General features: G+C 44.7%; 2 protein-coding genes across 2 annotated transcripts in view; one reads left to right on the top strand and one right to left on the bottom strand.

Annotated features, from left to right (window-relative positions):
• large2 (LARGE xylosyl- and glucuronyltransferase 2) overlaps positions 1 to 22,462 on the top strand; it is a 104,665-nt gene that overhangs the window by 29,786 nt on the left and 52,417 nt on the right. The window lies entirely within an intron of this gene.
• LOC134439329 (uncharacterized protein K02A2.6-like) lies at positions 2,428 to 5,427 on the bottom strand. Its single transcript, XM_063189236.1, has one exon. The coding sequence runs from the start codon at positions 5,248 to 5,250 to the stop codon at positions 2,428 to 2,430; it is 2,823 nt and encodes a 940-aa protein (XP_063045306.1). The 5' UTR covers positions 5,251 to 5,427.

The following is a 22,462-nucleotide window of genomic DNA, read 5'->3' as shown; positions in this document are numbered from 1 at the left end:
AGAGGGGGTTTGACAATCCAGTTATTTTTTGCCATCTTTCAGCCAGCCTTCCGAAATAAGAAAGCTGGCTGCTCTCTCTTTTTTCTGTTGCCTACGTGCCTGCATACTCATTGCTTGGTGGTGTTTAACGGGCGAAGTATACAGTGAGCATACAGTATTCATGTCACTCCTCCAATCTTTTTTTGGGCTCCCCCACCCCCCTCCCGCCCTCTCCCCACGCTGGTTCCAAACACTCAAGGAGGAACTCTTCAGGCACTCTCTGATGACTGACTTGCTTTCATATGAAGCCAGCCGGGTGCTACCAGAGAGAACTCAAGCGCTCAGAAATAGAAGCCTACTGTCTGCTGAAGACAGTGTGTTATTACCGGGGACTGAGACACTGGCTTCTGTGCTCGTCACTGTCTAAGAGGGGACCACAATGTACTCAACACACACACACACACACACACACACACACACACACACACACACACACACACACACACACACACACACACACACACACACACACACACACACACACACACACACACACACACACACACACACACACACACACACGCGCGCGCACACACACACACACACACACACACACACACACACCACGGCACAGGAGGCACACAGTGCCACAGCAACCTGCTGGGGAAATGACTGAGGGGAGTTGGCAAGTCTCCATGGAAACTGCTCTCAGGCCAGTCCCTTTTGTGCGTATCATGTGGGTGGTCATGGTCAGACATCAATTGACAGTAACTAGAATTCAGAGAACAGCGTGACATTGCCCACTGAGTGGGGATGGACTTTTACGCTCTCAGCTTCTATTTCTACTTTTTCCATGCCATTTCAAAATGTGATATGTCTTTGTTTTTTGAATGGGAAGTCCTACCTGAGAGCTTTGCTGGGGCAATGGAAAAAGAGATATTGTATTTAACCTTGAGTCCTTGAGGAACAGGGATCCTTGTTATGTTACTTCTGAGGGAAGCTTTTGTTATGTTACCTTCCCTGGGAGTGAAGTGAAACTAGCACTGTTTACCATCAGAATCCTTCCAAGAATTGATCCAGAATGTTAATTTGTGCCTACGTCTTTTTTCCAAAGAACAGTTCACTACATCAGGGCTTTGTTTTACCTAGCCACTCCCACATCAATTGAGCAAACCAAACTTACCTCATAACTTGAGGAAGTCGCTTGCCATTTATGTTATCCAGTGAACAGTGATTTGCAACCTGAATTCTCTAGTTACAATCCAGTGCCGCATATTCCAAATGACCTGGTTTTAGCTGTCCAGTTTTACAAGTCCATTTGGAATATGCGGCACGGGACTGTAACCAATTAATCCAGGTTGCCAATCACTGACAGTGAGACATTTAGCTAATATATGAGCATGTGCTAATTCTGTAGACATCCTGTGAATGATATCTACAATGAGCATTTAAAGCAGGTATGCTCTTCATATCAAGGAGTTATTCGGTTTTAGGTCAGATTAGGTCAGAATGCTTACCGGGACCATTGCCTAAATGGATTAAGCAATCAATCCTCATATATGAATAAATATGACAAACAATTAATCAGAACTTTGAAATTATCTCTTCAAATATAGAATTAAAGGAATATAAACCTTAAATTGTAATATTTCAGAGGTGCTATTGCACTAATGCACCCGCACCAGGTCCTGGGCAGTTGCTCACAGGGACTAAGGTTTAATTTCAATCTGGGTCATTTCCCAGCCCTGCCCAATCTCTCTCTCTCCTACTCATTTCCTGTCCCACACTGTAAAAAAGTGAAATATTCCAGAGATATGCACATTCATACTCAAAAGCGAATTGTGAGAAGTGAACATACTCAGTTGGTGAACTGATGCGTACAATATGCAAATCTGATAAATTTGTCGGCGTGTGCAGATACTGTATTCTATACAGTATGTTGTTCAACCTACCCAGAATGCAACATTTAGAGGCAGGACTGGACTGAAACCAAAAAAAGACATTTTCGCACTGTTGTGTTTGTCACTTTCACAACATACATAATTCACTCGAACACCGAAGTAAAGTTAACGTTGCCTTTATCGAGGTATTGGAAGAATCATTACAATGCACAGTCATTGCTTGGCATATCACTACTCTATTAATAAAGGTGCTATTACTCTAGGTCACCTGTAGGTTAAGTATCAATGCGCATAACATAAAGTAGTCACTGTAAAATAACTAAAAGTAGTTCCCATATTACTGTGAACATAACATTTCCTCCCTTCCAGCATTGATGTCTATCTGATACATTAAAGAAAGTAATTCAATACCCTTTACCTAGAGGCAAGTATATCTTAAGGTAATCACATTAATCTTAACACCTTAACTTTAACCTTAGTGCTAAACTTCACACTAAACATTTAACACACATCAAACATAACAAACACAATGTGTTCTTTTGTTAGGTTAGAGCGTCAATCTGTCAGGAGGACGGTGAGCTCTTTCAGGATAGCGTCTCTCTTGAGTATCAGAGCCCTGAGCAGGAACCTCGGGGTCTGCATTATCAGGTGTAGGGTTTCCGTCTTCAACTTGAAGTGGAGGCTCTGGGGCTGTGCACATGAGTTCATCAGAATCCTCAGAGACATGAGCATCATCCTCAGGCCTGTTGTTGGTGGCATGATGAGCAGTTGCATTTAGCAGTTGGTCAACGTGTCTGCGCCAGATGTGCTGTCCAACTTGCACCGTGTAGGTCAGGGGCCCTGTCTTGGACAGGATTTCACCGCGCTGCCATTTCTGCTTTGGGTGACGATAGTCTCTGGCTAGAACTTGTTGTCCGATCACGAAGTTTCTCACATGACCAGCCTTTGCTTTGCGGGGCTGTTTTTGCATGACATCTCTACGCAGGTCAGGCTTTAGCAGATCGAGACGTGACCTCAGACGTCTACCCATGAACAGTACAGCTGGGGCTTGGCCTGTCGTAGCGTGGTCAGCATTTCTGTAGGCATGTAGGAACTTTGCCATCTTTTCTTGCAGAGACATGTGGGAGTTTGACATTGTCTTCATCGACTGTTTAAACGATTGGACGAAGCGTTCAGCTAGACCATTCGTAGCAGGATGGTAAGGTACAGATGTGGTGTGCCTGATGCCATTTCTCCGGATGAATGATTGAAACTCTTCAGAGGTAAATTGACAGCCATTGTCACTGACAAGTCGTTCAGGCAATCCTGTTCTAGCGAACAGTGTGCGGAGCACTTCGACTGTTTTTGTGCTTGTGGCATTTTTCACAATGAAGACCTCTGGCCACTTTGAATATGCGTCGACCACAACAAGGAACATACGATCGAGGAATGGCCCGGCGTAATCTACATGAATCCTTTGCCAAGGAGCGGTGGGCCACTCCCAGCTGTGTACAGGAGCGGGTGGAGGTTGCTTTTGTCTCTCAAGACACCCGTTACACAACTTGGCCATCTCCTCTATCTGTAGATCAATGCCTGGCCACCATATGTAGCTTCTCGCAAGGCTCTTCATCTTAACGACGCCCATGTGTCCCTCATGGAGTGCTTCCAGGACGTAGGGGCGTAGCTTGGGCGGCACTACGATTCTGGTTCCCCACATGATGCACCCATGACACACGGATAGCTGTTCACGTCGACTGAAGTACTCAGGTAAGCCCACTGTGTTTCTGGCAGGCCACCCCTTCACCGTTAGCTCAAGCACCTTTGCCAGGGTTGGATCTCGGCTGGATTCTAGTTTGATCTGTGCGCTTGTGACAGGTAAGTTCTCAACATGGGCCAGATGGAACATTTCAGCAGGATCTGCAGATGCTTTGTCCTCGGGTTCACAAGGCAAGCGCGAGAGTCCATCAGCATTTCCATGCTGTAGTGTGCCTTTGTACTCTATCACATAGTCATGTCCACCGAGGAACAACGCCCACCTTTGCAAGCGTGCTGCAGTCATTGCAGGAATTGACTTCCTAGGGTTAAAAATGGCCACTAGGGGTTGGTGGTCAGTAATTAAGGTGAAGCGCTTTCCATATAAGTACTGATTAAATTTCTTCACGCCCCACACAAGGCTGAGCCCTTCCCTGTCAATTTGTGCGTAGTTCTTTTCAGCAGCACATAAGGATCGAGATGCAAAGGCAATTGGACGTTCGGAGCCGTCTGGCACTTTGTGTGAAAGGACGGCACCGATGCCATATGGCGAGGCATCACAAGCCAGTCGTAGGGGCAAGTCCGGGTTATAGTGAGTCAGTACTCTTTCCGATGTGATGAGTTCCTTCGCACTCTTGAACGCCATGTCACAGCTGTTCGTCCACTTCCATGTCACCTTGGTTTGCAGGAGGGTGTTCAAGGGGTGAAGCACTGTTGCAAGATTCGGTAGGAATTTGTGATAGTAGTTCACTAATCCTAAGAATGAGCGAAGCTGTGGGACATTGGTGGGCTTTGGCGCTTTAAGGACGGCATCAATCTTATCCTGAGATTTGTGGAGACCGTCTCGGTCAATTCTGTGTCCACAATACTCGATGGAGTCTTTAAAGAATTCACATTTGTCCTTATTGGCTCTAAGTCCACACTCAGCTAGCCTATTCAGGACTGCTTCCAGATTAGCTAAATGAGAGCTGTCATCTTGCCCTGTGACTATAATGTCATCTAAGTAGCACTGCGTGCCTGGGATGCCCTGTAGCACCTGGTCGATAGCACGCTGCCACACTGCAGGGGCGGATGCGATACCGAACACTAGCCTATTATATTGAAAAAGGCCTTTGTGGGTATTAATGGTGAGGAACTTTTTCGACTCAGCATCCATTTCCATTTGTAAATAAGCCTGGGCCAAATCAATCTTTGAAAAGTGTTGCCCTCCGGCTAGTGAAGCAAAAATGTCTTCTATGCGGGGCAATGGGTACTGATCTGCATGAAGGACTGGGTTGACCGTTACCTTGAAGTCGCCGCATAGCCTTATTGCACCATTTTTCTTCACAACTGGCACCACTGGGGTTGCCCAGTCTGACCATTCAACTTTGGACAGAATGCCTTGCTCCTCTAGCCGTTGTAACTCTGTCTCCACTCTTGGGCGTAGCGCATAGGGGACAGGACGCGCTTTCATGAACTTGGGCGAGGCGTGCTCATCCACTGTGACACGTGCCTTCATCTGCTTGAGAGTTCCTATGCCCTCTTCGAACACTGGTGCTGCGCGTTGGAGTAACAGGTTCAGCTTTTCCTGTGTAGCTTTACTGTTTCCATTCTCACTGAGCTGCATGGCTTTAATCGACTGCCAATTGAGCTGGATCATTTGCAGCCAATCACGTCCGAATAACGGAACTCCTCCACGCTGCAGCACATACAAGTCAAGAATTTTCTTTTTATTTTCATATTTCACTTTAACTTTAATTTTTCCCACTGGCGCCACCTTTTCTCCAGTGTATGTTTTCAGTAGGATTGGTGTCTGTTTCAATTTCACATCTGCAAAATTCTCTTTGTAATCTTTCAGTGATATAAGTGAGAGTGCTGATCCAGTATCAAGCTCCATCTTTATTTTCTTTCCATTAATCTTTGGGGTCACCCATATCATTTTCTTCTCACTCTCTGTCATTGAATGCAATTCTATGTGAGCCAATCCATTGTCTGTCTCATCAGAGGCTGATCCACTAGCATCTGTGTCATTCATTTCATTTACTCTTTTATCCTTTTTCCAGCTTCTGTGTTTTTCCTCATTTCGTTTTGTTTTCTGTTTTTTCCTCATTTCCTTTCGTTTTACACATTCTCTGTATGTGCCCTTTCCTATTGCACTTCATGCAGTTTTTGTCACGGAACCAGCAGTCTGCCTGGTCGTGCGATCCCTTTCCACACCTAAAACATGCATTTGCTTTGGCAGATTTGGCTGTGAATTTGTTAACACTGTGTGCTTCAGTAGACACTTTCTTTTGCAATTGCATGGCGTCTTTGGATGCCGTTTCCATTGCTATTGCGAGTTCTAACGCTTTTTGTAACGTCAAGTCTTTTTCAGTTAGGAGTCGTCTCTGTACGCTCTCATTGTGCATGCCGCAGACAAGCCTGTCTCGGAGTGCGTCATTCAATCCAGTGCCAAACTGACAACGCTCTGCCAACTTCCTAAGCTCTGCAATGTAATTGGCAATAGATTCACTTCTTTGTTGATTTCTGTTATGAAAACGAAATCTCTCTGCTATTACAAGTGGCGTCGGATTAAAGTGGTCTTGGAGCAGTTTGGTTATGTCTTTAAACGATTTCGTGGATGGCTTGTGCGGTGCACATAAACTTCGTAGCAGATTGTACGTCTTTGCGCCCATAACACTTAGCAGGACTGCTACCTTTCTGTCATTTTCAATGTGATTAGCAACACAGTATTGCTCCAGTCTCTCAATATAAGTGTCCCATTCTTCCACGCTATTGTCAAAAGCATCAACATTTCCGATTGCACCAGCCATGGTCTCTTTCAAATTTCAGACACTTTCCTCCCGTTTTAGTTACTCACTGTACCGTCGAGTCATTCACTTTGGGCGGCAGTAGAGGGGGTTAGCTTCCTAGCTTTCGTTTCGTGAAGGCATCAACTTGTGTGGACAACAGGAAACTTCCATTAAAGCTTCTGTACACGCGAGTACATCCAGTTAGTCCTCGTCGCCAATTCTGTTGTGTTTGTCACTTTCACAACATACATAATTCACTCGAACACCGAAGTAAAGTTAACGTTGCCTTTATCGAGGTATTGGAAGAATCATTACAATGCACAGTCATTGCTTGGCATATCACTACTCTATTAATAAAGGTGCTATTACTCTAGGTCACCTGTAGGTTAAGTATCAATGCGCATAACATAAAGTAGTCACTGTAAAATAACTAAAAGTAGTTCCCATATTACTGTGAACATAACACGCACGCCCCCTGTAAATTGTGGGCCAGTCTCTATAAGAAAATAGGTGGAATGCAGCTTCATCCCCAGAGGACTGTCAGCCCAGCAGGAAATGCCCTGTTTGTCAGAGAGAGATACAGTAAGTCCAGGCCTGCTTAGATGGACGGACTACTCAAAAATAATTACAGGCTCACACCTATGACAAACTCTAAGGGGGGAAAAGTATGTTTAGGAAAGAAAACTGTTGCTGTCCTGAATAATAAATGAAAGTATTGCTATTTCGCATTTTTGACATCGAACACAGAACACACACGCGCACGGACATTCAACCTCCTTATTCAACCTCCTCAGTGGCCAACAGTGCTCTTGGTGTCTTGACTGGATTCAAGTGAAAAGCCTCAGTCAGAGTTGGAGGCAGAACAGCAGGACTCAACTTCCAGATCTCTCTTTATGCGAATACAGGGCACTCTGTAGCAGTCAGCCTACACAAAGCAAAAGGTACATGTGTTTAAAAATGCCATATTATAGGAAAAGAACCTTAGTTTTTGCATTATTTTAATGTCAATGTTATTATATGATATTCCTGTTGTTATTATTTGTAATGCTAGTTATGTTGATTGTCATTAATGCTTATGAGTGATGATGCTTATGAGTGATGATGATGATGATGATGATGATGATGATGATGATGATGATGATGATGATGATGATACAGTATCATTTGGAGTAAATATTGGTTAGTTCCTGAACACATCTAATACAGTATCCATAAACACACAGAGAGACAGAGAGAGAGACAGACGGACAGACAGACATGCAGGCAGACAGACAGAGCACCACACTGTCCAGGACTCGACAGATGGTTTTCTGTGGCCACAAATCTTTACTCACATGCGCCTCTGCACCCCTTATGTTGTTTGTGAGCTAGTCGACTTGGCAGACGGTGCTGAAATGATAATGTGACTGCTGTCTCCATGCCACAAGTCTCCACAGTCATTCTTCTTCTCTGCTCTGCTTCTGCATGTTCCCAATGGTGTGTTTAGTCGTATGCAGTGAGGTGGAACATGAGGCTGAGGTTAGCTTCTGCAGCCCCACTGCCATCCATTGATGATGTGGGAGCACCACATTACATTGACTGCCTTGCCCCCCGCCGAATTTTTCAACCCATTGGCTCTTCAGAGTCAAGAACTCCACAGGTAGTAAGAGGGTTGTTAAAGAGCTTCCTGTTTTCCCCAAACCGGCTTCTGTCATTTTCTACCTGAGTAAACGCATCACTTCCTGTAGCAGAGTTCTGTCAAGCGTGCCTCCTGCCTTCTCTCCCCTGACTGCCTAGACTTACTCAAGAGGCTTGAAATGCAACAACTTTGCCATCACACTTCATTGAGTTCATGAAGAACTGAACAAGACTTAATCTTTAGCCCCCCGCACGCACACGCGCACACACACACACACACACACACACACACTTTCAGACACACACACACACACACACACACACACACACACACACACACCACACACACACCACACACACACACACACACACACACACACACACACACACACACACACACACACACACACACACACACACACACACTCTCTCTCTCTCTCTCTCTCTCTCTCTCTCTCTCTCTCTCTCTCTCTCTCTCTCTCTCTCTCTCTACTCATTCAAAGGAAGACAGCAGATTGCGATGTTCCGTTTGAAATGAACAGAAGTGGGAGTTCGTAACTGAAATTAAGCCACTTTATTTTCTTTCATAGCTCAGTACAGTACGTACACTGTCCTCTATTCTGCATAACAGTAAAGCATTGTTTGGGAAGAGTTCTGAAGTTATTGTTTTCGTAACTAAATAGGCCATCTGCTTCTAGAACATTCTCCAAGATTTGTTGAGCCACAAAACCATTTTCAGAGGTACCCAGAGTAATCAAGATGTGCACCCGGTTTGTCACCCAGGCAATGGGGGGCTCAACATCTGTTTAATGAATGAACATTGCCTATTGTGCCAGCAAATGTTTGGTTTGTTTATTTCCATAGACACTCTTACCATTCTCACCTCATTTATAACTGTCAAGGTGAAGCTGTGGTGCCTAGTGCAGAGAATCTATTGCAAGGCAAATGTTAACCTTGGTAGAGACTTTTGTGTTCAGTGTTTGGGAACTGCGTTTGCCTCTGTGCAGTGGAAATCGTAACCTCAGACTGCTTCATTTGTATGTATTGCCCCTTAGATAATAAAAAGCCTTGACTGCTATCATGGTAGATGTTTCAGTTTTGTTGGAATAGATGGAAACTCTTTTTTTACTTTTGTTACCAAGGACACTTTGTGTTATGGTTAAAGATTATCATTTTCAATGATTGGGAAAGAAGGTACACATTAAACAACTGAAATTAACCCTTTAACGCAGAGCCCCTATGAACCTTATTGCCACCAATATGGTAACGACCGAGTCGTAATTGGTTACCTAAGACACCTTGCCTTGTCATAACAAAGTTGTAAAAAAGTTGTTAGGATGTAGTTGAGTGTTGTCAGCAAAGAGTGAATAGGCCTGTTGACTGGCCCATCTGCAGTAAGAGGCTACCCAAAATGTTCCCTATTATTCAGATATTGGTAAGACTACAATATATTATATTTCATGCCAAGATGGTTTGAGGACAGGCAGTACATTCAGTGGCTATTGCCAAAATGCACGGTTTTCTTGGAAGACCTGAAACGAAACCCCAGTGCAGTGTCCACATTGGTTCCACCTGTTACTGGGCATAGATCACTCTGCTTTAGCCCCAAGAAGAGCCAGTAGCCACAGGACCTCTCTCATGTTTCTCTCCGCTTGGCCTACAGTGTAGCATACCAACATTTATTTGTGGAATTTGAGCCCATATAATGGCCTTTGCTGCAAGTATAGCAGCTCAGATAGCCTACCCTTGCTGACATGAGGACCTAGTCTGTCCTCAAAATAAATAAGACAGAAAGAGATTCAGGTCAATGATGTAGATTGCTAGAGGCCTTGTCACAGTGAACTTGATGCCTGCGGGTGGATACTGACTAGTTAGGGTGGATGAAGTGTGTGTCTTTTTGAGAGAGGGCACTTGTGCATGCTCAGTGTGGTTTTGTTCCGATATATTTTTTTGAATAAACAAAGACATCAGATTGGCAACAGTCTTGTGTTCTCCTCAGTTTGTGTGCACTGTTAGACCAGGGTGTTTGATCACTGCCTCAGCAGTCATGCAGGGATTGCTGATAGGGGCAATGGTTATTGAGACACCGTGCAGTCACCGCTGCCATTTTATTCTCAAAGCCTTTTTAGAAGCAGTGCGAAGCCGTGTGGTAGTCTGAGTCACTGCTGTGTATGAATATGAATTCGCCGTCCACACAGCACAGTAATATTTATTCCAACTCAGCCGTCGTTAATGTGTCTCAGTGGTCTTTTATGCAGCCGTTCTCATGCATGGCACAGCCACCATTTGAATATTGTACAAGTGAGCCGGGCCCCATGATAATTTCCCTTTAATGTGGAGCCACAGATAAAGTGCTCCCTCGGCGCCCGACTGAATATGCACCCATGGATTATGTACAGTGTTTGTCCTTTCTCTTTTTTCGATAGAGTTTGGAGAATGGACTCGTCTTAATCTGTCCTTGTCTAAATGGGAACAACACAATGGGGCATCTGAAAGGGGGCATTACGGCTTCTTAAATGTACGTAGGCCTATATCGCTAATGCTTCAGTCAGGCCCAGTGCATTTAGGGCAGCCAACTTGTCTGTGTCTAGGCGGCTTAATGGACGTCAGTAGAATGATTTCCAAACGCAAAGATCTAATGGCTTTTACAAAGAATATATTTAGAAACAATCAAGCAGTTGAGGGGGAATATGGAGGTTTTATAACAGACAGTTTGTCTGTGTATGGTGTATGGTCCACCATGCTAAGTCTGGAGTATAGGCTAATCAGTTCAGTTTGTCTGCCTACTGTAGACATCCTACTTTTCTTGGAGGACACAGGGGATTTGACGAGGTTAATGAAAGCAGGATCCAAAGTAAACAGAACTATATCATTCATGCCTGAACCAAAATAAGCAGAACCATCTAAGCCAGGAAAGCTATCTGTGTCTGGGGATGTCCGCACTGGGATTTCCCATGACTTTCCTGGGTTTAAGTTTTCTTTTCATTATGCTCTGGTGGAATTTGGAGATTATTATTGCCTCTGCACATTTGTTTTATATAACCATACTTCCTGCCAAGTGCAGTGACCACCTGCTCAACTCTGCTCTGCCAAGTCTGTCAGATTTTCGTGTTGAACAGCCCCTGTGGACTTGCTGTCTTCCTTGACTTTTCTTCTCTTTAGACTTGAGTTAAGTTGTTCAACTCAAATTGCTGAAATGAAGTCGCTCCATGATTTCTTGTGTTCTCCTCCGTCAGCGTTTTCTCACGTTACCTACATGTGTTGTGCTACATTTAGCACTGGTTGCTATTTCCTTTCTCTTGCCTTGGCAACACACAGATGCCCGTCTCCTGAAGGACTTTTGTTCTTGGTAGACAAAAAAAACAAGCCAATATATTTTGACATGGCTGAAAGCAATATTTCAAAGTAAAGGTGATTAAAGGTTGAATGTTAAAGCTGTAGGTGTTTCACAATAGCTGATGTCAAGCCCTTTTATTGTATTCTTTTGATGCATGTGCAATTGATGTGTGCCAGTCTGAGTTGTTTGATTTTCCATCAAAGGGGCTAGAAGATTACGACAGACATAACAAAAACACATGCACAGAAAACATCACACAAACATAAAATGGTTCTTAGCAAGATTAGTTAGTGTATTATCAGTAGTAGTGTTAGTATTAGTATTATTATTATTATTATTATTATTAAGGTTAACACATAAAATATCTGCATCCCGGCAGTGAGTGCTTCAAAGTTTGTAATAAAATAAACAGTTTCAGATGCAATGTCTTCTTTACAAATCCCTTCAAAATAGCCTCATACTTTCATATTGGTATGAATGCAATACCATTTTAAACAGTTACATGCAGTATTACATGGGTGTGTCTGTATTTACAGGACAGCAGCTGCAAGGACATTAAGATCTCATGGGTGTGGTTGGTTTTCCTGGTCATCTTGCCAAGATGATTTTCCCAGGCTGAATGACTCTTGTGAACTTTTCAAAATGTTCCCCCAGATAGAGGGATAGTATTTACTACTATACTGGCCAGCCAGGCAAGAACAAAACCACTTAGACTTAATCAAGTGAACAAAGTATGCAGAAGTTGTGCAAATCAGCGTGCCAATAAATAATCCCTAACTTTCTCTTCCATGATCATTAATATGCATTAAATAATTTGGGCAAGCCACTAAGTCTTAGAGAGAGGGGGCACAGTGATTTTTATTAATATTAAAATATACATTGGGGGGGTGGGGGGTGTCAACTTCATTTGTACAGTACAGTGAAGAATTGGACAGGAAGCGAGTGGGGAAAGAGAGACGGGGAAGGATCGGCACATGACCCGGGTCGGAATCGAATCCGGTTCTCGGGCGTAGTAACACACCTGAAATGGATTGATGTCATGTCCTGGTTTGTGATGCTAAATGTGTTGTGCCCAATCTTTTGGCTTCTTTCACTTCTCTTATTGAACGCTGAAGAGAGCATGAGGTTAATTAGTGTCACTGAAAAAAAAACCCTGAACACTGCAGCTGATAAGAAACTCTCCCAAAGCGTCAAGTTGGGTTTATATATAGAAACAGAGAGAGCGAGGGAGCGAGGGAGGGAGGAGTGAGTTGCACCCGACAGGAAGGCTAAATACTTAAGCCTTGCATGCTGAAAGTTTTGTTTGCTTTCCGCCGCTGACCACACAAGGTGTCAATGCTCAGGCTAAATGAGTTTGGAAAGTCTTGGTTTCGGGAGAGCCGGGCAATTATCTGATCGAGTGATTCAGCAGCTTTGTCCACATTCAGTGTAAGAGGGAGGAGGACAGCGCCAGACATGGGCCTGACAGGAAGTGGGGAAAGTAGAGTGCATGAGAGGAAGCATAGAGCATAGAGCAGAGAGAGAGAGAGAGAGAGAGAGAGAGAGAGAGAGAGAGAGAGAGAGAGTTTGAAGAAGGGAGGACGAAAGTGAGAGAAGTGGGAAAGAAGAGAGAGAGGGTGAAAGAGAAAGAAGCAGGAAGAGAGAGGAGAAAGGTAAAAGTGAGAGAAAGGGGCAGGGATTAAAGTTTTCCGTCGCTACGACGGAATTCCGTCAACTGGATTTTCGTTTGGACGGATTTCCGTCCGTACAATTTATGTCAATTAATTTACAATTTTTACTTTCCAACTGAACTCAAATCGAGAGCACTCCTGGTCATGAGAAGGGGACGAGAGGTGTGTTTGGTGTAGGATGTAGTTAGGCTATAGGCTACACTCCACCATTGGCGGTGTGATACAACATTCACTCATCAGTAGCCTAGTTTTGGGTCATCCCCTGTTCTTCCGTGTTCCAAAAAAAAGTATACGAGCGGTCAAGAATTCTGTGGCAGCGCAGCGCGAGAGATTAAAAAAATAAATAGCCAAAACTGTTGCTGATGGCAGAAAAGAAAATAATTGTAATACAATGTATAAAGTGCAGTGACGTTTCCATATCATTGCACCTGCCGTGGCAGATATTTAGGGGGAAAAAATGAATAGTTTACTTCGACTGCGTATGATGTCCTTTTCATGAAGGGTTTGCCTTTTAAGCATTGTGACTCTTACTAGCATTATTCATAGCCCCAATGGGACGACTATGGCAGCTAACTAGGATAGCCATGCGTTTAATTCTCAAAGTTTAGCGCGTTTGACTGGCTGCGTGTAGAGCTAGTTGTCTTTTTGACAACGGATAATTCACAGTCTCATCTGTACTCATAGCAGATTAACTTTGTTGTTGCCGATATATATATTCAAGAAATAAGTTAAAAATGGGTTGCATTTGGGTCACGGATAGGCTATCCCTGGCAGAGCCAATTTATGCCACGTCTTGTTCTGGGAAGCAGTGTTCTGATGGGTGGACTCATGGTCGGTAAATGCCGTTTCGACGTTTGTTTCACGTTCAAGGCTTGTTAGTAACAAGTTGTTACTGTGTGACGCTATTTCTGCTAACTGGAATAGTGTGCAGCAGCAACAGTTGTGTGTGCGCTTGTTTTTGAGTGGCTCAACGTCTGTGCCCATCTTCTTGGACTATGTGTTTCGTTTGAGTTCAGTTCTAGCCTATTTGCGCACTGCGCACTCAGGACTGATGGGTGGGTGATTTGCCTTGATTCGAGTGGAAAGCTGCGCGACAAGCTTGCGAAAGTGTGTTACTTTTGTAAACGATAGACGTATGTCTGTGACTGTCGTGTCTGCTGCGTCCTGTCAGCTTGTAGAACACGTGCGCATAGGAAGAATCGGGGACGTTTTTTAAATCAATGGTAAGCGTGTGCTTGGCACCGCACATCGAGAAGCAAAAAAGTAGCCAGTAGTTTTCAAAACGGTAGAACACAGAGGTAGACATAGCCTACCGCACCCTGTTTGTAAACGTCAAGAAGTTATTTGTAACAGGATGAATACTGAAAAAGGCAGAAGGGTGAAAAACATACAAATAATTAAAGCTAGTTTTCTCCCTCTGATTGCTATGATCAGGGCTTTTTAAATGTCAGAAATACAACTGCAAGCAATGCGCACCAGTGCTTTCACCAGAACAGTGTTTGCCCATTCTAATGTGAAAGACAAAATACAGCCTACTACTACTACAACAAAAAACCCCATAATGGGATCACTCACTGTATCAACACATTGCAATTCCAAGTCAATAATTCTGTGAGATCAGCTACCATTTTGAAGCAGCATTCATTGTGAATCCATTCTGCATGATGTTGTGAACAATTCATAAACAATGGGTAGAAATAAGAGGAAATAACCAAAACATGCCCCAAATTTCAGTTCAATCTTTGCAGTCTGATATAGTATCCATTATCCCTCCATTCTCGGCCAGTTCTAGTCAATCTGGTGAGCGGCCTAGGCCTGCCCGCCCTCTTTTCTGTAAAAACATAGCATTGTAGGCCTATATCTGATTGAGCACATCTGATCTAGTACCTGGTACACTCATACTGAGTCTATATAGGTCTACTGAGTGTATAATGAATATTCATGATTCATGTGAAGTGTAAAGATTTATGTTGGTTGAAGTTCTGATTTTGTGGCACTTTTTGGTATTACTGGCGCCCTCAAGACATAGGCCTATTCTGCTCTAGGCGACTGCCCCGTCTGCCTATGCCGCTGGCTCTGGCACCATTCCTTGCATGTATGTTTCGTCATGAGGGCAGAGCCTGGCTACATTGGTTTTCGTAGGGTTACGGAGTGATACTCGATCGGGTGCCTAACCGGTAAAAAAGTTCAGTCAGATTACTTTTTTTTGCTTTAATCCCTGAAGGGGGGGGGACAAACAGGAAGAAAGAGAGAGAGTTTATGTCTGGCTGATGGGGTTTAATGTTGTAATTGGAGCTGTGCTCTTAGTGCCCCTGGCCTGTAGCCCATCGAGTGCCACTTTGTCTAGTGTACTGTTGGTCCAGCCTCGACACAGACGAAAAAAACAACCACCCTCTCTCCTCAGGGTTACCAGCATGAGCACTTAAACTTTAATGTCGTAATCCACAGATGTTAATACACCATCTCATTATTTGTAGCTCTGATATACGTTCTTCCCATTCCCGTGTTCCACCTTGGACCTCACATCCATTCGGAAACATCCTCCATTTTGCTTGCAGGGCATATAAAAAAAGCTTGACAAGCTCCAACCTGGCACAAGCGATAATTCCATCCCGTGGAATCCTTGATGTTACTATTCCATTCATATAACATCAAAGTTGTGGTGTGCTCACGGAGATTATGACGGCGAAAAAGGAGATTAGAGTAATTGGGTGGTTCTGAAGTTGAAAATAAGGTGAGGCAGACGTGAAGACATGAGGGGCTCGAAACAGTCTTTCCTTATTGGGAGGTATCTGCTTCAGGATTGTCTTCATGCCGCCACTTGCGTGTGAAGGGAAATTGTGTTGGCTCATCCTCAGAGAGAGAGAGAGAGAGAGAGAGAGAGAGAGAGAGAGATACAAACAGGATGGATGAAAGAAATCCAGGAACGACTTCAATTTGCCTTAAGGGAAATCACAGGGCTTCTCTGAGTTTTGTTGGGCAAGGTGGGCTTCAGAACATGGCTTAAGCCTCCTTTGAAGTGAAATACATGCGCACACACGGAAACACGCAGTGGCACACTCACTCACATGCAGTTGCTCACACACAGGGGCGCTGCCAGAAATGTTGGGCCCCATGAAAGATTCAAATTTTGGGCCCCCTTAAGGGCCCCTCTCAGTGCTTAGGCCCCCTTAAGGGCCCCTATCAGTGCTTGGGCCCTTAGAATCTGTACCACTTTTCCCCCCCTAGCGGCCCCCATGCTCACACATGCATACAATCCCTTCTGAGTGTCCGCGAAAAAGGTTGCAGAGCCCTGCATGCCCTGGCCTATAGCATGGCCAATAGCAGACACCTCATTTCATATATCACATTTAATTCCATAAAGTCGGCAGTGCCATTAAGAAACAAGTAGATGAAGCTACGGCTCAAGAAAGTCCACAGATCATTTTCCCTAGTGGTTTCCCAGTGGAATGAAGGTACTAAAGTGGACTGGATCATAAACTGCTGATCTGTTTAATTGTGCGGTATAATTAATCTCATCTGTGGGGTTCACAAGTCCATCAGGAGTTAAGAGAGGGCACGCTACCTGTGGGCGGGAGAGCTTTGATTTTTGTCTTCAGTTAGGGGTTTTTCTTCACTCCACTCCGTGGCTTTGGGGATTAGATGCTGTGAACTGTGAAATTGCTTGTATGTCTACAATTTGTTTAATTGTATTGGCAATTTTATTGAGCAAACTCTAAGCCGGTGGAGTGTTTTCTTAGGATCATTTCCTCCAGAGTGCAATGAGGAGTTGTGTATTGATTGTTTTTAGCTGTGGCGCTAACAGCTCACTACGCGCTGTGGTTGATGTTGGTACATATCCCTCTCACTCAGGGCCATATTCTCTCGACAACATTTTAACTGCGTTTCTGCCTGTGTGGATGACACAGCCTTTGATCTGGAATGCAACCACATGCTGTTGGAGCATCCCTTGATGTTACCATGTCCTTTACGATGCCCCTTAGGTGTGTGTGCATGCGTGTGTGTGTGCGCGCGTGTGTGTGTGTGCGCGCGTGTGTGTGTGTGTGTGTGTGTGTGTGTGTGTGTGTGTGTGTGTGTGTGTGTGTGTGTGTGTGGGTGTGTGCGTGTGCGTGTGCGTGTGCGTGTGCGTGTGCGTGTGCGTGTGCGTGTGCGTGTGCGTGCGTGTGTGTGTACAACAACCATTGGGAGGTGCCAGATGTCCCCACTAAGGTAGTAACAAGGAGAAAATCCTACTTTGTGGGGCCCACATTTTGGGCCACATAAACCTAGCAGTGTTTTTCTTAGTAGTTATATTGTTACTGGTAAAAGTGAAAGTGTAAAAAGTGATAAACATTTCCTCTCAGGTTAAGGCTAGGGACTGTTTTGGTGTGGGCACAGTTAGCATTCTTTAGCTTTTGTTAGGGTTACTATGAATCCAAGTCAATGAGAGGCCCCCTCAAAGATATATTGGTGTGTGTGTGTGTGTGTGTTTGCGTGTGCGTGCGTGCGTGCGTGCGTGCGTGCGTGCGCACGTTGTGTGCATGTGTGATTGCACCGAGGCCATTCCTGAGAGTGACAGGGGAGTATAGATCGGTGTGATGTAAATGTCTTCAATTGATTGCGGTGTTCAGGTTCCCACACAGCCTTTTCTGTGAGCTGCCGTGATTGACAAAAGAGCATATGTTTTGAAGGGTCCGACAGTCCATTAAAAAACATCAAAAGTATTGCACTTTTGCATAATCCCCAGTTCGACTCTATGCAGTGTTTTAACTCAGCAGGTTATGAATTCAATATCCTCCCCTACCCTCCGTCTTTTGTGTGCGTCCCTCCCATGGCACCTACTACTATTCCCCCACACCCCTATTCCCATCCCAACCCCTAACTCCACAATCCCCCTTGACCTCTCCCTCCCCTCTTCAGTTTGCATCACGCTGATGCTCTCAGCCGCGCGCTACTTCACTCCGGTATCGACCATTCCCTCATCCCCACGCCAACTGCTAATTAGGCATCTTATGGAAGAGGTTAACTTCCAGCGACTGATTGATTTTAGTTGGGGAGGCGGAAAAAAGGGGGTTGGGTGGAGTGTTGTGGGGTGGGAGGGTGATGGAGTGGAGAGGGGGTTAGGAAGACTGGCAAACGGTAAATGTCTTTGGTTCCGCATTGCTAGCTCGTGTCTCTTGCTTTGGGGTAATTGGGGTCCCTGCTCAGATTGAGGAGGTACAAACACAACAAGCACAGGGATTTAGTTCGGCCTGTGCCACTCAGACAAGTCAGTCCATTTCGCAGTAGCCTGCAAGGGAGGAAGGAATCTAAATTATAATTCCTCTTGAGTTTCAGTGAAGGTTGCGGTCGGGTGATGTGGGGGGTTGGTGGGGAGGGGTGGTGGAGTCAGTGAGTGGGGAGATAAAAAAGATCCTGCTCCGGCTCAACTGGAGTGCAAGTGTTCCGGTACGGCAGGAACCATGAACAAAAAAAGAGCAGGAAGGTAACCGGAGACATCTGTGGAGATGAGATGAGAGAGAGAGAGAGAGAGAGAGAGAGAGAGAGAGAGAGAGAGAGAGAGAGAGAGAGAGAGAGAGAGAGAGAGAGAGAGAGAGAGAGAGAGAGAGTTAGGGAGAGAGAGAGTTAGGGAGAGCAGCAGAGGTTCGTACAGGCAAATGATGGAAGAAAGAGTCGGGTTATATGAGAAAAAAAATCTTCCCGTACTCCTCCACCCCCCCAAGTGTAGCAGTTGCAAGGCATAGCTGGGTCAGCTTATACCTGCCTGGTGCCCTCAAGGGATCTTTGCATCCAGTTGAAAGTAGTGCAGCCTGTGAACATCTGTCAACATGTTCCTGGGATTTGCCTGAGATAAGACCATCAGAGATGAGCACAAGGGGAGGGTTGCGCCGGACCCAAATGCTGCAAGTGCATTACGTAGCCATTTGATCTGATGAGCCCAGAACAGGACCTTCAAATAACTGTGCTGCTAAAACAGATCAAAATCATATAGCGTCTGTATGGGCCATCAGAGTAGAGTCATCGGCAGTCAGAGCCTTTGGGACCTCGAATCAAATGTTCCCCCTAGCAGGTTGAAAGGGACATGATTTTTAGTCTGTCACCAGAGCAATTTTTTTGACAGGCCTAAAGTGTGTGTACGGGCATAAATGTAGCACAGTGAGACACTTTTGTTCTCAGGTACACGGCGCTCGTTCGGGTTTTTGTTTGCATATGATTTTCTCTGCAGGGTTCTCCCTGCTGCAGTTGACTTTGAAGACATCTAACAGCCGAAAACGTTTCTGGTTTGTGCAGACCCACATCTCCACGGTGCACTTTGGAGAGAGCTGACATCACCTGCTGTGTACAATATATTTGCTTTTTCTATTTAGTTCTTAGTCTTTCTCTCATCCAACTCAACCAAATTTTGCCTCAAGCAGAAACACAGTCTTTCAAGTTTTCCATATAGGCTTTTAAAATAAATGAAACTTCTTTATCTTTTGAGTCAGTGGGCATATTTTGCACTTCATTAGACATGGCCTTATTGTTTTTAATTAGTTTTAAAGCTTAAGACGGGTGAGCCAAAGAAGCATACCTGTGCAGCATTGCTTGTATTGTGTGATTGTTGTGTCTGAATAAAGCCAAAGAATAATCAGCAAACATCTTGTGCCTTGTAACAGACCGCAGTGGTTAAAATATAGGCCCTCAGATTATCGTGTGAATCAAAACGCAGAGCATACGGCCTCAGATCAATCGCTTTACAGTAATAGATGTTGAGACATGTGGTCAGCAGTACCGAGGCGTCTTTTTGTGCCACTCTGCGATGACAGATTGTCAATATGTATTTTGAATTAAATTTGTCAAAGTGCTTTTTTTGCCACTCTGGTATTGGCTAAATGTCTGCAGCCCGTCGGCTTGTGTCAGTCATTCATTGGAAATACTGTATTGTTGACGGCACGGAGGGTGCTAGCTTATCGTTCCATTTCCAAGTGGAGAGGGGAAATGACCTTTCTCTTACAAGGGTAAGCATTTATCAGAAACGCTGTGGCTATTGCCCATGCCAAGCTCTTAAAAGAACTTCTGTAAGTGCAGAACTTTAAATGGCTGTGACTTTACCACTCCCCACCGACAACCCGACCCTTTCCCCTTTGTGTGCACGTTTGTGTGTCTCTGTGTGTGTGCCTGTGTATCAGTAATGTTTTTACCCATTTTCAGTGGCTGCCTTTCTGGCACTATACACTGTACTGCGTTTGTTCTCATTTTCTTTTAAAAATTCACTGCGACTGATTTGCAAGCAGTGATATCTTTGTGTGTGTGTGTGTGTGTGTGTGTGTGTGTGTGTGTGTGTGTGTGTGTGTGTGTGTGTGTGTGTGTGTGTGTGTGTGTGTGTGTGTGTGTGTGTGTGTGCACGCCTGTTAGGTAATGTGCATGCATGCGATCTGTGTACATGTTAGTGTGTGTGTGTGTGTGTGTGTGTGTGTGTGTGTGTGTGTGTGTGTGTGTGTGTGTGTGTGTGTGTGTGTGTGTGTGTGTGTGAGAGAGAGAGAGAGGGGGAGAGAGAGAGAGAGAGAGAGAGAGAAAGAAAGAGAGAGAGAGAGAGAGAGAGAGAGAGAGAGAGAGAGAGAGAGAGAGAGAGAGAGAAAGGAGAAAGCGAGAGAGAGAGAGAGAGAGAGGAATTTGCAGGCACTCATGTCTTTCGTGTTGGTTGAGATGTGAAAAGTGCCCTGGTGGCTGCTAAAAAGCCCCCCCGCCTGTAGCCTGGTGCAGAGTGATCTGCTAATGCATCTGTTTAGGTTTTATTGTGATGATATTAAACTCGGGGAGCCGGTAATGAGCTGCCGTATCGTACAGGAATATGAGATGCCATCTGCCTCCACATGGCCATGCAAACTCACCTCTTGCAGGGCCAGTAAGCACAAATGGCTTCTCGTCTGCTCTTTGCTCCAGCAAGTCGATGCCTTAGTTAGCCTGCCGACACTTACGGTACACACACACAGAAACAGAACCAAGTGAATTATGCAACAGCTTCCATATACATATATGTAATAAATCCAATTACTCTTTACATACATTGTGAAAAACATTCTTATACACTTATGTGGTGTTTCTCACTCAACTTTTTCAGACCGAGGACCACTTTGTCCTTCCAAAAATGTTTGAGGGACCACCTGTCAACTGAATTGACAGTTGAGGGGTGCTAATATCACATCACACTGCTAATTTCTATGCAGATCACTTACTTTTTGTTCACATTAGAAGCCTGTCTTATTGTGGTGAAAATAAGACTTCAGCTATGTTTAGCTTTGTAATTATGTTACAGATGTAGCCTACTGCTAGCTCGTCTTGGAAAGCTAGAAATCCCCTCACAGACCACCTGAGCTCTTTCACGGACCACCAGTTGTGCCCGGCCGACACTTTGAGAATCACATACAGTGTGCTCTTTAAACTTTGGATATCACACAAGAACTCTCGTATGCAACACAACACAGTCTGGGGTATATTTGTGGTGCTCAACCATTAACTTCTGAGATGGATGTCTTTGATAATAGCCTCAGGGTAGCAGCTAAGCTCATGTAAATGATTGATTGAGCAAAACAAGCAGATAGTGGATGTTGAACATTTAACAATTTCCAGTCACCCCACCATAGTATCCAGTTGGCTTACCTTCTCCAAAGGTCATGAACCCAGTAATGCTGGAGCGGTTTCTGCCTGGTTCACTGAACCTGGTTCACTTAACCCTCGTGCAACCGCGGCAAGATACCTGCTCCTTAGGGGGGAAAAGGCATTACTAATTTATGAGCACATTAACTTGTTTGCCCAGTCACGTAGCGGTAGCATACATGTTCAGCCAAATGCTGTGACACAGTGAAATTAACAGGAATATTACCAGGTCCAATTTAGGTGGGTCATCTGAACTGTTTTCATATTTAACCCGTTAAGACACGCCGTAATAAATTTGCTGTTACCAGAATGGCAATGACCAAGTCATAGTGCAATACAAAAGGCCCTGTGTTATGTCATAATATTATAGTACTATGGTAGTTAACTTTTCAATGACTATTACAGCGTGCCACAGGAAGTGTGGCGTGCATTAAGGGGCTACCACAAAAACAATCAAAGTATGAGCTGATCTTTTTTAGTTGATCTCCAACCCATGCGGTGGGGCATCTTGTTCCGTACGACTTGCGCCATAGCATGGCAGTGCTCCCGTCCCTACCTGCTGGGTTATGACAGACTCATACGTCTGAGGTGTCTGGCCTAATCTCCCATTCTCAGCTGAGAGCTGCAGCATGCCCTGTCCTGACCTGCTTTACCGAGGACACACGGTTTGTTCCTCACAGCAGGCATGATGGTGGTGGTGGAGGCCAACCTAGCCCATGTTCTAGCCCCATTAAAGGGGGTGGGTTCCTCCACCTTGGCAGTGCGGTTTAACCTGAGGCGAGAGGGTTGTTAAGGTTCATCTGGCGTGCTGTGGCTAACAAGGTTTTTATCTTCACCACC

This window comes from Engraulis encrasicolus, chromosome 22, assembly GCF_034702125.1.
Source record: "Engraulis encrasicolus isolate BLACKSEA-1 chromosome 22, IST_EnEncr_1.0, whole genome shotgun sequence".
In the NCBI taxonomy this organism is placed as follows: Eukaryota; Metazoa; Chordata; class Actinopteri; order Clupeiformes; family Engraulidae; genus Engraulis; species Engraulis encrasicolus.
Note: the sequence above shows the minus strand (reverse complement) of the source record. Positions and strands in the feature narration are given on the sequence as shown.

What these genes read in the sequence shown, in the direction of transcription:
- LOC134439329 (XM_063189236.1), bottom strand. Translation starts at nt 5,250, where the DNA reads ATGATCCAGCTCAATTGGCAGTCGATTAAAGCCATGCAGCTCAGTGAG.